This window comes from Cupressus sempervirens, chromosome 3 (genome assembly GCF_028749045.1).
Source record: "Cupressus sempervirens isolate cs-2001-9-10 chromosome 3, ASM2874904v1, whole genome shotgun sequence".
NCBI lineage: Eukaryota > Viridiplantae > Streptophyta > Pinopsida > Cupressales > Cupressaceae > Cupressus > Cupressus sempervirens.
In genome coordinates, this window is record NC_143120.1 from 724,679,409 (window position 1) to 724,696,537 (window position 17,129).

General features: G+C 36.9%; 1 protein-coding gene across 2 annotated transcripts in view; it reads left to right on the top strand.

Annotated features, from left to right (window-relative positions):
* LOC149568817 (AP-1 complex subunit sigma-1-like) overlaps positions 1–17,129 on the top strand; it is a 133,242-nt gene that overhangs the window by 87,453 nt on the left and 28,660 nt on the right. Inside the window, exons 2-3 of one of the 2 annotated variants that reach the window (XM_089821698.1) lie at positions 2,575–2,661; positions 2,807–2,898. In XM_089821698.1, the coding sequence (XP_089677824.1) occupies positions 2,575–2,661; positions 2,807–2,898 (179 nt within the window). The remainder of the gene's footprint in view (positions 1–2,574; positions 2,662–2,806; positions 2,899–17,129) is intronic. The other variant, XM_089821699.1, reaches the window with a different exon arrangement.

The following is a 17,129-nucleotide window of genomic DNA, read 5'->3' on the forward strand; positions in this document are numbered from 1 at the left end:
AACTATCTTTGTTTCTCTGATATATTAGTATTACTTTCTTCACTGCTAAGTTAGAATGACATGGCATCATGAATGTAATGATTTGGCTTTGTGGTTCTTGTCATCTGAGGTGGCTTGTGTTCAATAACCAATGTGGATACACATGCTGCTGTCGGTTCATGTAATTATTCTACTGTAAATGAATTGATAACTTTGGTTTCTATGAGGATGGATGTCTCTTCATGCCTGCATGATGCCCTTTCAATTCTTGGAGAGTCTGTCTAAGATGAGCATGTGAAGTAAAAAGAATGATTGACGACATATTGGAGGGTTATATCAAACGCTTTGGTGACCACATCTTGAAACTCGTTCTCTGATTTTTTCGTATATCTGTGAGAGGAATTACATAAGTTCTATTCCCAAAAGATTTTTACTGTATATACGACCTGCATAAGATCGATATATTTTTGCAAGTCTTTCATGTTGCAGTTGTATTTGTGAGATACCTATGTTTCTTTGATGATTAATCACTGTGTAAGTTAGTAAAGCTTATTGATTGACTCATTAGAGTATTCAACCATGAGCAAGAGATTATTGTAATTAGCTGAAGAACTCAATAAAGGATCTATTTATTTGTGGCTTGGTTTTTCATCCTCAAGTGGAGGGTTTTCCCAGATAAGTTTTTGTGTACTTTGTTATTTTGCATTTTGTATTTCAGTTCATTACATTTATATTCTTTTTGATTCAAACAGCTTCTTCAGCACTTATATTGCTATAAGACATCATGCTCATAGAGATCAAATTTCCACAAGCCATTATAATTACAGTGAAAGCTTCTGGATTAGATTGTGTTAAGATTTTTTCATTAATGTTTTGAATCACACTACGCGATCCATCATCAGGATGAAAGACAGCAAGTGATCCAACATTGTTTTGCATCTCTTTCTGTCGTTCATTCTGATGATGGATCACGTAGTGTGATTCGAAATGTTGATGAAAAAGTCTTAACACAATCTAATCCAAAAGCTTTCACTGTAACATCTGGCTCATTTCATTATTCACCTGTTCTCCCATTCATTTGATTTTTATCTTGGCCAGATTATGTTTGCACTTACAATTCTTGATGTTATTAGACATGGTAATAGTCACACGCTTGCTGGCATGTCAGAAGATTCTTTGTCTTAAGAAAGAAGTGATGGATGCTCCAGCTGATTCTCCTTTACTTTTGCTTTCATCTCCTTGGTTTTTTTGTGAGTTTGGATTCATTATACCATATTCATTCCATACTCTTCACTCACAACTCTAAACACAGAAGTTGCAAAATTCCTTAGATTTTATAAAATTTTGATCAATAAGGAATTCTTCACAAGACAATTTCCTGATGTCATCAACTGCATCACCACCAAGCCTGAAAGATATAATGGTTCTATCTGGTGAGGTCTCTTGAATCTGGACACTTTCAGGAGTTTCTTGAGGCTTCTCTTCTTCAGCTTGGAACCCTGGGTTTGGCTATTCATATGGTATATCCTTGCATGGTGACAGGGTGTGCAATGTTGCTACAGTGCTAGGAATTTCTGGAACAATTTGGGGTTGAGTTCCTAATGATGAGGGAAAAGGCATTGGTTGTTTATTAGAAGAGACAACACAAGAAGATGGAGGGAGAGGTGTGAAGGTTGGAGGAGGCAAAGGAGCTGAGGTAGGAGCAGGAGCAGAAATAAGTAGTTTGCCATAATTAATTTTTGACTAGTTTCATTTGTATTACAAAGGAGACTTAATTGCCCAGCGCAAAAAGTTACCGTATGCTTTTCAAATCCTTTAAAAGGTCATGTGAATTAACATCGTCTTTACATGAGTACTGATGCCAAAAGCATCTTTACTTGCCTTGACAATAAGCCTTCCAGCACTAGTTCCTTACCAGTAGTAGCATCAGCTTGAATATCTTCAATTTTCTAACTGAACTCTAAACTCCAAACCAGATACCTGTAGATTTGAGCAACAGTAGATTGGACAAACCTTAAATCTACTATACTCTAATCTATTTGACATTTGACACTGAGTTAACAAATGACCTAAACCTCATACCTATAGCTTAACTGGCAATAGAGCTTCAAACATTCAAAGTCAAAGATCACTTGGAAGAAGTGAGGAAGTTGGTTTTAGGCTGCAGTGAAGGATTTTAGAGCGAGCTCTAAGATTAGCTGGTCTTCTAAGCTGCCTATAAGAAAAGTTACAATCACTGTTAATCATTGAATGGTCTGGGTAAAAAGACAATGCCTCATAGGCCAAAGGCTTTCATACTGAATTATGTCTGCTTCTGCATAATGATGTGAATGCCTAATGCATTTACAACCTTGAGTATGGTTTTATAGGGAAAGTAACATTCTCTCATTTTCATTTAAAGATTTTTTCTTTATTGTTGTTTTTATTATTTTTTACTCAAGTTGGCTAGGGAATATTGAAAAAAAATGAACACATATTTGATCAGACCACCAATAGTTGACACTTTTTTTTGTGTGTACTGTATCCTATAAGATTTTCACCTTTTCTGGCATCTTGGGAAACTTACAGGGCAGTACATATTTCTGTTTTTTTCAGATTCAGTTTGTGCTTCTATTTAGCCGGCAAGGCAAAGTGAGATTGACAAAGTGGTATTCTCCTTATTCTCAAAAGGAGAGGACAAAGGTAGCATGATAACTTCTATGCATAAAATATCAAATACATTTTCAATTGAAACATCTTGCTTCTATTCCCAAGGTTTTAGTTTATGTGGGCATATATATTTTTATTTTGTTTGCTGTGTTTTTGAAATGTTGAATTTTCTGTCTAGGTAATTCGTGAACTTAGTGGAGTGATTCTTAGCAGAGGACCCAAACTCTGTAATTTTATTGAATGGAGGGGTTTGAAGGTTGTATACAAAAGGTATGAGCTTTTTTTTAAACAAGAATTTGCTTGATATAGCATGATATTTGTTATTACAGCTTTTCTGTGATCTTGAATACCATGATTACTGGGGAGGAGTTATAGAATTTTAAGTGAAATAACAACAAAAAATAACTTATGCATATTTTATCAAATAAAATATTGATGAAAGAACCCAGATCACACAAACTTTTAAGTCATAAAAAAGAAGTTGAAGAGAACTTGAAAGAGTAAAGAAAACACTATTGGAATAACTAGGGTATTTGAGATTACTTGTAGTTTATAGCAATCTCTTTAAATAGATCTTCAACATGCAGATAAGTGCCAAAGATATCAGTACTCTCCTTTAGGTGACAAATGTAAATGGGATCCATTGATTTGAAAATTTACACGCTCTTGATATCTACTTCTGTAGATGTATTAACAGGATAGTGACATCATTGGCAAGTCCTATTATTTGTTCTCTACAACATCTTCGAAAAGGGTATCCTTATTTTGAATGCATATTCATTTGTTTTTATTCCACTCAACTTTGACTTCTAGATTGTTGCATCACGGGGATCCTAATCTTGGAAAAATGTCTTCCATTTGTTTTCTGCAGAACACAGTTCTTCTAGTCAGAGTGGGGGTGAATTAGTAGAAGATGTGAATTTATTGTTCTTAACAAATTAAAACTTTTGATGAGTTTAACAACACTTGAAATTGGAAACTGAAAAGAATGCAACCACCTAATGAAGCCAATGCACAAGAAATGTGTGGAAAACCAAAAATCAGAAAAATCACGGTGACAAATTTTGTAAGGGTCTATTGTCCTAATCTACCCTTACGAATCAATTTGATTACAGTATTTAATGACACCAAGCCTAAGGAGATACCAACCACTTCTTTAAGAGCACCTACTCTTTCTGTTCTGAACACCTCCTCAGTATTCAAATGTTGAATATGTTGTCATTGATGTCAAAGGTTGATGATCAAGGTCATGTAAGTCTCAGAGGATTGCTCGAATTAATAGAAAATTGGATTGAGCTGCCTGGTTATCTGCCCGAGTTGCTCAAGCTGGTTGGTTGTGTAGTTGATCTGGTTTGTTACTTGGTTGAGCCGCTTAGTTGTCTGGTTGAGCTGCTTGGTTGTCTGGTTGAAAATTTTGGTTGCTTGGTTGTCTATTTGTTAGCTGCTTAGGTGTTTGCTTGGCCTGGTTGGATGTATGCTTAAGTTGGCTGCTTGTCTATTTTGTGTGCCATGTCATCAGTTGATTGACTTCTTTTGACTTCTATTTAAATATGGTTGCTAAGTTACATATGAACTGCTTCTATAGTCCTTGTGCGATTAATTCTTGAGGCACCTACTTTATATCTAGGTATCGATGCATTGAATTGTATCTCCTTAAATAAATTAAGGCGGAACGTTTGGTGTGATGACTGTGGTAGAGTGTGTTGTTTAATCATTTCGTATTTATGAGTTACTTCCAAATTGAATGGAGCAATTGTTTCTAAATAGTCTTGGTGGCGTGTGCTAGCCAAATTTTGGTCATCTTTTTTTGAGTTGTGTGTAAAAAACATAGCTAGGAATTTTTATTTTTTTGAGTTGAGTGCTCTAGAAGTCATCTTTGTTGAGTCATTCTCTTAAAAAATACAACAGATATCTTATTTACGGTTTGGTGCGTTCATCACTTATTTGACTAGGTGGTTGAAAAAGTTGATGTATGGTTTTTTTGAGCAGCTACATGTCATGTATTTTACTTACCAGTAATGGTTATGGTTATCGTGATGCGGTGTGCAAGTGATTGAAAAAGTGCTTGTAAGAAGTTGTTGTAACAAACTCTAATCAGGGTTATTCAGATTAATCAGGGCCGTTAATCTTAAATCAATCTGAGCTATCCATTGTACCTGATGCCTCTATGTAAGACTTTCTCAAATCATTTGTAAGAGAGATCTAGTAAAACTGTTGTCAAAATAGTGCCAAAATAATTCCAAATTCATTGTTGATTTCATTGTGAATATTTGTGATGTTTTGGTGTGTTTCATGTTTTCCTTACAATAGGATTTGCTTATGTTGAGTAGAAGTTGTTAAGTAGTTGAAATGTTAAATGAAAAATACTATTATTGGTGAATCATGACAAAATAGTGTTCATACCTTTTGGTACTTGTTGATTGCAAGGTTAGATTGAACTCTATTGCAAGAACTTCAATTTCAATCATTTGATGTGTATTGATTTGCAGAGTGTATGGTTTTGATGAGCACAAGTACTTTGAAAATCATACATGCACCCTTAGAAGATAGCACCCTCCATAGCATAATTGAGTTGGCAAGTAAAGGATTAGTTTAGTTTCATCTCATTTTCAATAGTCTTTTGCATTGTTAGAGTTAGAAGTAGCCTAAATTCCAAAACTCACATCCCATTTGCATTTTTTTCCCAAATCATTGTTAGAAGTAGATGGAGTATTCAATTGCAAAACCATTCACACTTATAAAGTGGATAGTGGTGTAGGAGCACCGAGAAGCTAAGTAACATTACCAGGGTCACATGGATGACCTTAGTCATTTGAAGACTAAAATGACCTATATATTAAATCCTGATAACTTGATCATATTAATGATCTGATTTTTCAGATTAGACAGATCTAAAATGCATGTAAGTTCTTTTAGAGAGCCTCATGATAAATATATCTCCCTAGAACAAATCGCCGATTTGCTAGGCATACTTATATGCCTTGTATTTGACTATTGTAGTTAATTAACATTTAACTATTAGTTCATGGTTAAGACTGCCGATATGTAGAGGAGAAGGTGTTTTATGAAGGGCCGACTTGGAAAGGGTCATGTCCTTTCTAAGGACATGCCCCTTGGGTTTATTATAGAGGCAAGTATGTGGATAGAAGACACACATTTGAAAACAAGTTTACTCTTCTAGCATTACTACCTTAAGTGATTTTATATCAGGAATAAAACGATTTCCAGAATTATTCACCATTCTCCAAGAACAATTAATATTTTGTCTAGAATATCTAAGGACCATTCCCAGCAAGGTTGAAGGTAATATATCAGTATTCTTACATCAGAATTTATAGAAAACTTACTTGGTATCAGAGCCAATTTGTCGAACCTAGGCTCTGCAAATTGACAATCAGATTTAAAAATATTTAGCAACATCCTTCTACCTTTAATGGCCAGCGCAATCAAACCTGAAGATAGGTTTGATGGAAAAGAATACCTTTTCGCTTGGAAATTCGGAATTATGACGACTCTTGAAGACAATGATGTAATACAGTTTGTTGATAAGGAATCCAAACAACCTAATGCTGATCCTCATAAAACTATCCGGATTAAAGGAAACAGGAAAGCCATGAAAATCACATATCAGATGGAGTTAAAAATGAAATAGTACCTATGCTAACGAAACATCAGACAACATTTAATACGATGAGTGCACTATTAAATGCATATGAGGTTAACAATGCAACTAGAACCCTTGCACTAAAACGACAACTAAATCATATAAAGATAAGGAAGGGAGAATCTATGAATTCATACTTCCTAAGGGTGGCTAGTCTAAGAGATGAACTTGCAAGTATAGGGACCATAATTTAAGACAAAGATCTATCACTTATGGCTATAGATAGTTTACCGGATTCATGGGAAACATTCTCACAAGGAGTAAGTGCTAGAGACAAACTTCTAGACTTCAATAGACTTAAAGGAGATTGCCTTCAAGAAGAATCTAGGCAACTCAAGAAAGGAGGAAAATTGAAAACTGAAGATGAAGAACTTCATGTTCTCAACACAAATTCTTACAAAGGTAAGAAGAAACAATTAAAGAAGAAGAAGGCTCATCAAAGAGCTGTCAAATCTAAGAGAGATTTATCCAAAGTAAAATGCTTTAAATGTGAAAAATTTGGACACTATAAAGCAAATTGCCCAGACACTACAAAACAAGTAAATTATACAAACATTACTAGGAAAGAGGAAAATTATGATCCTGAGAAATGTGTATTGTATTCAACGCTATCAAATGAAGTATCAAGCAAAGCATGGGTAATTGATAGTGGATCATCTTGACACATTACAGTAAAGAAGTACTAGATTCAATATCAAAAGAAGTTAACGATGAAGTTACCATAGGTGATAATTCCACTCATTCTGTTAAAGGAATTGGGAACTGCACCTTGAAACTAAAGTCAGGTATTTCTCTTCATCTCAAAAGATACTCTATGTACCAGGAATCAAGAGGAATCTAATCTTTGTTACAACACTTGAAGATGATGGACATAAGGTTGCATTCATGGACGGTAAAGTAATGACTTGGTCTAATAACTCTTCATTTAAGAAATCAAAGTTGATTGGTCAAAGAAAGGGATACTTGTGTGAATTAATTATAGAACCTATTCAAGCCGTAATCCATAAAGCTGCTGATATAAACAAAGTGCGGCATAGAAGGTTAGGGCACCTAAACTTCAAAGCCTTATCAACTATGGAGAAGATGTTTACTGGTTTACCTAAGTTGGACAAAGATCATTCAAGCATATGCAAAGGATGTGCACTAGGTAGGAACTCCAAAAGTCCATTTCAATATAACACTAGAAAAACTAACAATGTTTTAGAATTAATCCACTTAGATTTATGTGCACCTATGTCTATTCCTTCTCTCGGAGGATTTTTGTACTACGTACTCCTTATGGATGACTTCTCTAGGAAGACATGGATTTACTTCTTGAAATGTAAAGAACCAGAAGAAATCATTAAAAATTTTAAAGAATTCAAAATCTTAACAGAAAACCTATCAAGACATAAAATTAAAACTCTTAGGTCTGATAATGGAGGGGAATATACTTCAGATTTGTTTAAAGATTTTTGTAAAGAAGTAGGAATTAAGAGGGAGTATACTGTTCCTTATAATCCTCAACAAAATGGGGTAGCAGAAAGGAAGAATAAGACAATAATAGAAGCAACAAGAGCTATGATACTTGATCAAAATTTAGAATTTTAGCTTTGGGCAAAAACCTCATGTACTACTGTCTATATTCAAAACGTAAGTCCTCACTCCCACCTTAGAGATAAAACTCCTGAAAAAGTCTTTTCTAAGGTTAAGCCAAATATAAGTCATCTTAGGATATTTTGGTGCCCTACATACATACATGTTCCAAAAGAAAAGAGAACCAAGCTAGAACCTTCAGGAAGGAAAGGCATTTTTGTTAGGTACAGTGAAACTTCCAAAGCATCTAGAGTTTACATACTTGGTCAGAAAAACATTGAACTTGGTAGGGATGTAATATTTAAAGAAGATTTAGCATTCAAAAGAGCCTTAAGTTCTGAAGATCCTTCACATATACCTAGTTTTGAAGAAAATCACGATCTTGAGTTTCAAAAGGAGAACATTGAAGAAATTGAAGGCCAGATTCAAAACCTTAATTTTGAGGAAACTCAAAATCCCAAGAAAAGACCACTTTGGGCTATTAAGACTGTAGAGGAAGTACAAGACTTTGTTGCACCATCTGGAACCTTCAAAGAGAGCAAAAGACCCAAAAGATTTTCTAGCTATGCAGTAAACATGAGTAATTTATCACAACAGACTGAAATGGCAACAATTCACTCTTCTCTGATTATAGAAACTGAATAGAAGGTGAAATCATGGGCTTCTCTTTGTACCAATACAGATACTACTACCCCTAGGTTGAGTATAGACAAGATTGTCCAAGGCAAGATTGACGACGAGCGGGTGAGGTGTGCACACGAGCTCAACTTTTGTGTTTGTGGTCTTACACCGACTTCCGACCCTGTTGCTGCTGGACATGCCTCTCTCTAATCAACTTGGTATCTTGAATATTACCTTGGATAGATGCTGGTTTGGTATAGGGGACACCCTTTTCATCAGTTTTTTTCTTTTTCAGATAGGCTTCATGCCCTTAGAGCGAAGAGAAAGTTGTTTTCTCTCCCCTCTAAAATTTATTTGGATGAAGATCTTACTAAGGCACAGGTTACAAAACTCAAACATACTTGGGAAATTGTGACAGATGTTAGGCATGCTGGGAAATGGGCTATTATTAGGAATCTTAGAGCAGTGGTTCGTGATTCTCCTCCTACTGGTTGGGTAGAGAGGACAACCTCCAAAGAAGTTTGACGGTTCCGACAACAGTCTGACAAGAAGAAGCCCCCTTCTCTTCTTGTCAATTGCTGGAATGGGAATGGCTCTTTATGGTCATTACCCGGTCTTTTTCAGGATGCGGTGGGGTCCTCAAATATTTTGGCCGTTACTGTGACTCATGAGAGACCTATGCCCCCTCTTCCTGGTTATCCTAGTTATCAGTGGCTATTAGTTTGCAAAGATGAGGTCCGGACTTCTGGTGGGGTCCGTGGGTCTGGGGGGTGGCTTGCTTGGTTTGTGATGATATTTTCAGCTTCACTTCAGTTGTTCACTTTGACGCCTTTGCCAGATTTATGTGGGTCCGGATTGGTCGGCAAAAGTACTGATAGAGAGATATTTTTATTGCTGTTTATTATTTTCCACCGACCTCCTCTCCTTATGCTATTCATGACTCAGAGAATGGAGATCCTTTTTGTGACCTTCTGGAGAGCATTTCACAGTTTGAGGCTTTAGGTGATATTATTGATCTTGGAGACTTCAACGCTCAAACTAGGGATCTTCAAACTCCTTTGCATGATTGTGGTTTTGACTCGAACTGCACTTTTGAGTTAGACCCGACTAGTATGGGACTTCAGCGCACCTCAGAGGATGTTCTTGGACCGCTCTCGGGTTATGGCCGTCACCTCCTCCAGCTCTGTGAGTCTTCTGGGTTGTTGATTCTAAACGGTTTATCCTTCCTGGATCGGACCTCTTTACCTGTTGGTCGCACTGTGGGGGTGCGAGTGTTGTTGACTATATCATTTCCTCTCATTCCTTCATTTCTTCTATCCGCAATTTCACCATTTCACGTCTCCCCTTGGCCGATCATGCTCTTCTTAGCATTTCTATTTGCGTTTCACTCCACCAATCACACTCCTTCCAGTCTTCTCAATGCCCAACTAATACCGTCTCCTTTCCTACTCACTTTCATTACCACAAAGTGATGGTGAGCTTTTTATTTACCACCTTAGGAGACTTCTGATGCCTGCTAGTTTTAGTGAATCGCTTGCTACCTTTGACATGTTTGATTCACTTGCCTCTGCCATCTAGGATTCTACTCTCCTTTCTATTCCTCACTATTCCCCTCCCTCTCTCAGAGCCAAGCGTCGAAATACTTGTCCTATGAATAAATGGTTTGATACTGATTGCAAAGCTTTCCATCGCTCTGTCTGCATCACCTTTGAGACTCAATCTCCTACCTTAACCCATCTATGCCTTTCATACCTCCGTTTTCTTTGCCACAAAAAACGTTCTTTTGCCTCTTTTTAGTGCAGAACTCTTTGCTCCACGCTTATACAGAATCCCCAAATCTTTTGGCTTACTCTTTTCCCTCGACGCTCCCCCCCGTCCTCCACTCTTGACTACCACTCGCTGACCTCCCATATCATTACGCTTTACAACATTCCTGAGCAGCCACCTCTTCACTCCACTCCACCTCCATTCTCCCATTTGTTCACCTACTCCAGTATTATTGAGGCCATCAGATCTTTGAGATGCAGCAGAGCAGTAGATGAAGAGGGTCTCCAAGCTGAACTTTTCAAACTTGGTGCTTCGGTTCTTGGATCTTACCTTCCTATACTCTTTAATAGAGTGGTTTGCACTGGGTTTCCTGAGTCTTGGTCTAGACATGTGGTTTACCCTATTCACAAGTTTGGGCCTACTTCCGATCCAGGTAACTATAGAACTATTATGATTGGACATACTTTTACCGAACTTTATGCCACTGCTTTGAACACTATGTTATCTAGTGAGCTTGATAGAAGGGGCTGTAGAGCTAAAGGGTAGGCTAGTTTTCAGGCAAATTATCAGACTACGGATCATGTATTCATGTTACAGGCTATCATTGAGGAGGCTAGACACCGCTCTCAGAAGGTATGTTGTTGTTTTGTGGACTTTCGTAAGGCTTTTGATTCTATTCCTAGGTTGGCCTTATTTTAGAGACTTCATGAGATTGAGATCTTAGCTATGCTGCAGACTGCTATTATGAGTCTTTATGAGAGGGTAACCAGTAGGCTTAGGACTCCGGAGGATTTTTCTGTTTCGATTCAAAGCACCACTGGGGTGAAGCAGGGCTGTCCTCTTTCTCCTACACTATTTGGTTTGTATATTGATGAGTTGGAGGATTTTCTTGTGAACTCTCAACCAGGAGATGGCTGCTATTTACATCAGGTTTTGAATTCCATTCTCCTTTTTGCTGATGATGTGGTTCTCTTGGCCTCTTCTCCCAATAGCCTGTAGAGACTCCTTGATGGTTTGGCTTCTTTTCGTGTTCAGCAGTAGCTTGTGGTAAATTTGTCTAAGACTCGGGTTATGGTCTTTAACTATATAAAGATCTCTCATCTTCATTTCTTCTTTCAGGGTTAGGAGGTTGAGATTACTTCCTTTTACATATATCTCGGTGTGAAGTTCTCGGGGTCATGCTTTAGCTTGAGACCAGCTATTCAGTCCAGAGTCAGTAAGGGCATGGGCTTCCTGGCTTTATTGGAAAGACAGTGCTTCAGACATCATTTCCAAGATATTTCGTCCAAGTTGTCCCTGTTTGATTCCTTGGTTCGTCCGACAGTTCTCTATGGCTCAGTGGTTTGGGGGCCTTCTCTCATTGCTTCGGATTGGTGTTCTATAGAGAGGGTTCAGACATTGATGCTATGTCGTATCATTCGATGTCATAGATTCACCCCTCATAGCATTGTCTTAGCTGAGTTTGGAGCTCATCCTTTCAAACTTGCTGCCATTTTTGACTTGATTTGGTTTCTTCATTGACTTTGTGGTTTTATGGAGTTGGGTGTTGACTGGCACAGATATTCTCATTTGCATACTGTTCCTCTGTTGAGATTATGAGATCTGACACCTCTACTAAGTCCCACTCTTGGTACGCCCATACCACCTCTTCGTTGGGTTCAATTGGTATTGAGATAGATCGCCTTCCTCCCTACCAGTTTTCACTTGATGCTCCAACTCATCTTCTTCCCACACGTCAGGAGTTGAACGAACATGTTAAACAGAATATTTACAAACAATACATTACCACTACTTGGAGTAATCCCCTGGGAGGTCTGAGACCTAGGATGGCCTTTTATGCTGAGCATTTTCTTGAGATTCAGGATGGTATTATTGTTCTCCCTGCTTATCTCTATCGGCATTGGAATCATGCCTTACGGTTTTCTTTAGGCTCATTTAGAGTTGGTTCTCACGGCCTCAGGGCTTGAACCGACCACCATACGGATCGGGTGGATCGGATATGTTAGTTGTGTACTTTGACGAAGGTTGAGATTGAGATCCACTTCATTTTTTGATGCCCTCTTTAGTATGAGATTAGAGAGAGATTTTACTGCCTTTTCAGAGACTGTTCTTTTTCGATGTTCTTCAGCTATATTGATCAGCAGTCTCTTGCACTTTATCTTGAGGAGGCCACCCATCTTCGAGAGATTACCCTGCAGTCCTCTATACCTTAGGGGCATACTTCTGATCAGCTCATTACTGTCTTTTTCTCTCCCTTGTCTCCTCCATGGGGTTTGCGGTTAGACACTGCACCAGTCTCTCTAGGCAACAACGGTCCTACATCGGCTCTACACAGCATTCTAAGGCTATGGATCATTCACGGGTTTACCCCTCTATTACTGATTTCTTTGTGATAAGGAAGGACTCTTAGTCCTTATCTTGTTTTGATTCTTCTCAATCACCATTTGGTGCTTCTGTTTTGGCCGGCTCTTCTGTTTGTATGCTCAGTCCCATAAACCTTGTTGGTTTTTTGTGGACATTAATATTATTATCTTATCTTACCTAAATCAGAATCAACAAATGTTTTAGATGCTATCAAACATACAACTTGGAAGGGTGCAATGACAGAAGAATACCAATCCATTATTAAGAATGATATTTGGGAAATTGTTCCAAGGCCTAAGGGAAAATCTGTTGTCTCTTCTAAGTGGATATTTAAGATCAAACATGCTGCTAATGGTAGCATTGAAAAATATAAGGCCAGATTCATAGCCAGAGGATTCTCTTAGGAGGGAATTGATTATGAAGAAACCTTTGCTCTGGTTGCCAAATACACCTCTATAATAGCAGCCCTAGCTATTGTAGCATCGAAGGGATGGAAAGTACATCAAATGGATGTGAAAACAACATTCCTGAATGGAAAGATTATTAAAGAGGTATATTTGGAACGACTTGAATGATTTGAAACTCATAATCCAAAAATATTTATATGCAAACTCAAGAAAGCTCTCTATGGGCTTAAATAGGCTCCTAGGGCATGGTATGAAAGAATTGATACATATCTCACTAGTTTAGGGTTCTCTAAGAATGAAGTTGATCCAAATCTCTATTATAAAAGGGATAAAGATGATATGATAATTTTGATACTATATGTTGATGATTTACTAATAACAGGTGATGATAATCTTATAGATCAATGCAAGGGAGATCTAATCATCTAATCAAAGAATTTGATATGAAAGATTTAGGGCTCCTTCATTACTTCTTAGGACTGGAAGTATGGCAGAACTCTGACAACATTGTACTTAATCAAGGAAAGTATATATTAGACATCTTGAAGAGATTTGGAATGTGGAACTACAGACCTATGTCTTCTCTAATGGAGACTAATCTACACAAACTTAAGGAAGCAGCAACAGAATCACCCTCCTTAGATTCTACTCCTTACAAATAGATGATTGGGTCTCTTATGTACTTGGTAAATAGAAGACTTGATATTTGCTTTGTTGTTAATGCCTTGAGTCAGTTTATGTGTGAGCCAAAGGAGATTCACTTGGTTGCAGTCAAACACATTATGAGATACTTACAAGGCACTCTTAACCTCGGGCTTGAGTATAAGAAAGTTGACTTAAACTTGCATGGATTCATAGACTCAGATTGGGGTGGAAGTATCATTGATAGGAAAAACACTTCATGATGCTGTTTTAGTTTAGGCTCAGCAATGATATCATGGATATGTAGAAAGTAGTCATCTGTAGCACATAGTTCCATAGAAGTTGAATACATTGCAGATGCAATGGCTTCTCGGGAAGTAGTTTGGCTTAGAAAGTTATTTGTGGGATTATTTGGTCAACCCATGAATCCCACTATCATTCATTGCGATAATCAGAGTTCCATCAAGCTTTCTGTGAATCCAGTTTTTCATGACAGATCCAAGCATATTGAAATTCCTTACCATTATGTAAGAGATACGGTAGACAAGAAAAATATCAAGTTAGAATACATTTGCACTGCAGATTAGACAATAGATATTCTTACCAAACCTCTCTCTTGAGTGAAGATAGATCACTTAAGAAAAAGACTTTGTATGGTTGAATTATAATACATTTGTATTCTTTAATTATTAATGAAATAATTTCGTGTTACAATTATTATTGTTAGGCTATTGACTGTTATGGGCTTCACCATTTGTATTCATTATCTAAGAGGTGACGATCTATGAGATAATGAACACTTGTATAAAAGACATTATGAGAGATGACGATCTCTAAGATAATGTACTAAAATAGAGAACTACTGTTAGATCTGGATGAGTTCAAGATCACATTGTGATGTAGACATTTCTATGCCTGAGTCACAACTTGGAGAAAGGAAGAATTTAATCATTCTCCGGATTTCATCCTGTGTGCTGACAGATCTTAACTCAAGATCATATTGTGATATAGGGTTGTCAATACCTATGAGTCACAACTTGGATAAAGGAAGAATTTAATTATTCTCTAGATTTTATCCTGTGTATTGCATCACATGTAATATTGTTATCGCAAGTATTAGTGATAATTCATATTACAGGTTTAGTAATATGACAAAGTGTGATACTACATGCTTGGAAGAATCAAATAGATATAACAATGTTGCTAGATATGTTCCTCTCATTTATATTATCAAGTTAAGAGGGAGTTTTAATTCCTGATAACTTGATCATATTAATGATCTGATTTTTCAGGTTAGATAGATCTAAAATGCATGTAAGTTCTTTTATAGGGCCTTGCGATAAATACATCTCCCTAGGAAAAATCGCCGATTTGCTAAGCATACTTATATGCCTTGTATTTGGCTATTGTAGTTAATTAACATTTAACTATTAGTTCATGGTTAAGACCGTCGATTTGTAGAGGAGAAGGTGTTTTATGGAGGGCCGACCTAGAAAGGGTCATGTCCTTTCTAAGGACACACCCCTTGGGTTTACTATAAAGAGAGGCAAGTATGTGAATAGAAGACACACATTTGAAAACAAGTCTGCTCTTCTAGCATTACTACGTTAAGTGATTTTATATCAGGAATAAAACGATTTCCAGAATTATTCACCATTCTCCAAGAACAATTAATATTCTGTCCAGAATATCTAAGGACCATTCCCAGCAAGGTTGAAGGTAATATATCAGTATTCTTACATCAGAATTTGTAGAAAACTTACACTATAAGGTCCTAAACCATTGTTTTTGTGGCCACTAGAGCCAATTTGAAGTCATTTGAGTCAAAATAATGTTAGGTATGTTAATATGTCAAAAAAGCCAATGTTAGAAAATGAGACCTAGAAGGGTCACTTTGTAACCGATTAATGGCTTAGGGGGATTTGGTGTGTTTAAGGGAATAAAGTATGTTATAAGGCCATAAATAAGGACCTCTTAATGTAATAAGGATCCACTAACAATATCCTTATGCATTTTATACTAAACAAGTATTATAATTACTAAACAAATATGGCTAAGTAACTTGTCAGCACATATAACATATAGAAATCGGGTTTTGAGTGTTTTAGGCAGTTTTGGGTGGTTGTCACAGGTTTGTGGTCAGTCATTTGACTGTTTTGAATGTATTTAAACATGCCAAGCCTGAGGCATGAAGGCAAGGAATGTAAAGGAGTTTTGGGAATTAATAAAAAGATTTTGTTGTGCAGGTTTCCATGTTCTGAAATTTGATATCACGTTTTTAGTTTGGACTAGTAAACCCTTGTTTTATGATTAACCCGGGAGCTTCAAAATGTAATTTCTTTTGGGTTGCACGTTGAATAAAGCCTCACATTTGGGCAATGATGTGGAGGGGTGTAAATACTAATTCTCCAAGCAATTTTCAGGGTTCCATGCAGCAAAAAGAACATGCATTTGGTCACTAGAAAGTGACTGTAAACTGTCATAAGAAAGGTTTTGACAGTGTAGAATTGGAACAGGCTTTGTCCAATTGGTTGATAGTTAAAGGAAGGTTTGAAGGCTATAAGAGGAAGGAGTGGAAGAGTGTTTTGATGTGTGGAAGGACTCCAATAAGGCTGAAGACAAAGGATTTGGAGTTGAATCGTGGAAATCACAGATTTGGAGTAGAGTGTCATGACAGGGCAATATGGTACAAAACTGATTTTTGTTTCAGTTGAATGTTAATGTTCAATGAGTCCAAGTTGGATATGGGCTTGGGCAAGGCCTTATACATGTTTCGATTTGTCTTTCATAGTGGGATAAAGAGGACACCACATTAGTAAATGTTCATTGGTGAGTTCATCCTAAATGCTGATAGGATAAATGAAAACTTTCAAGTTTGGAATTTTGGCAACTGAATATATGAATGCTAAAATGATCAATGTTTGATCAAAGTTTGGGGAATGTTTATATATATAGGGTAAGGTGGATTTAGTGTAATGAGGGGTGATCCTTTGAGGATCTTAAAGTTTCATAAGTTTGAAGAGAGGTTGAGGTAGTCAAGGGCTGTCCCTTGTTATGAAGAAGTTTTTTAATGTCTTGGAATGACACTTTTGACGTGAGAAGTTGTATCTCACATTTGGCTTTGGAGATGTTTGGTACTATAATGGTGCACGAGCCCTCAGATGTGATTTTCTAAGTTGATTATTCCTTGTAGAGGCTTCCAAAGGTGTAACTCTGCCCTAGATAGATCCTCTACAAAAGGCTAATGTAAGTCCCCTAGTGATTACCAACAAATCACATAATAAAAACCAAGTTATATCCAACACCAAAGTCAAGTACATAGTGTAGACCTTGGGGCTGCTTTACTTGATCAAACAATATCTTACATTGTTTAACATTTAAAGCTTGCTTATTCAAGAGAGGATATAATACTTATTAGAATATTATAATGTTTTTTTAATGGTCACCTTAGTTAGTCTTTA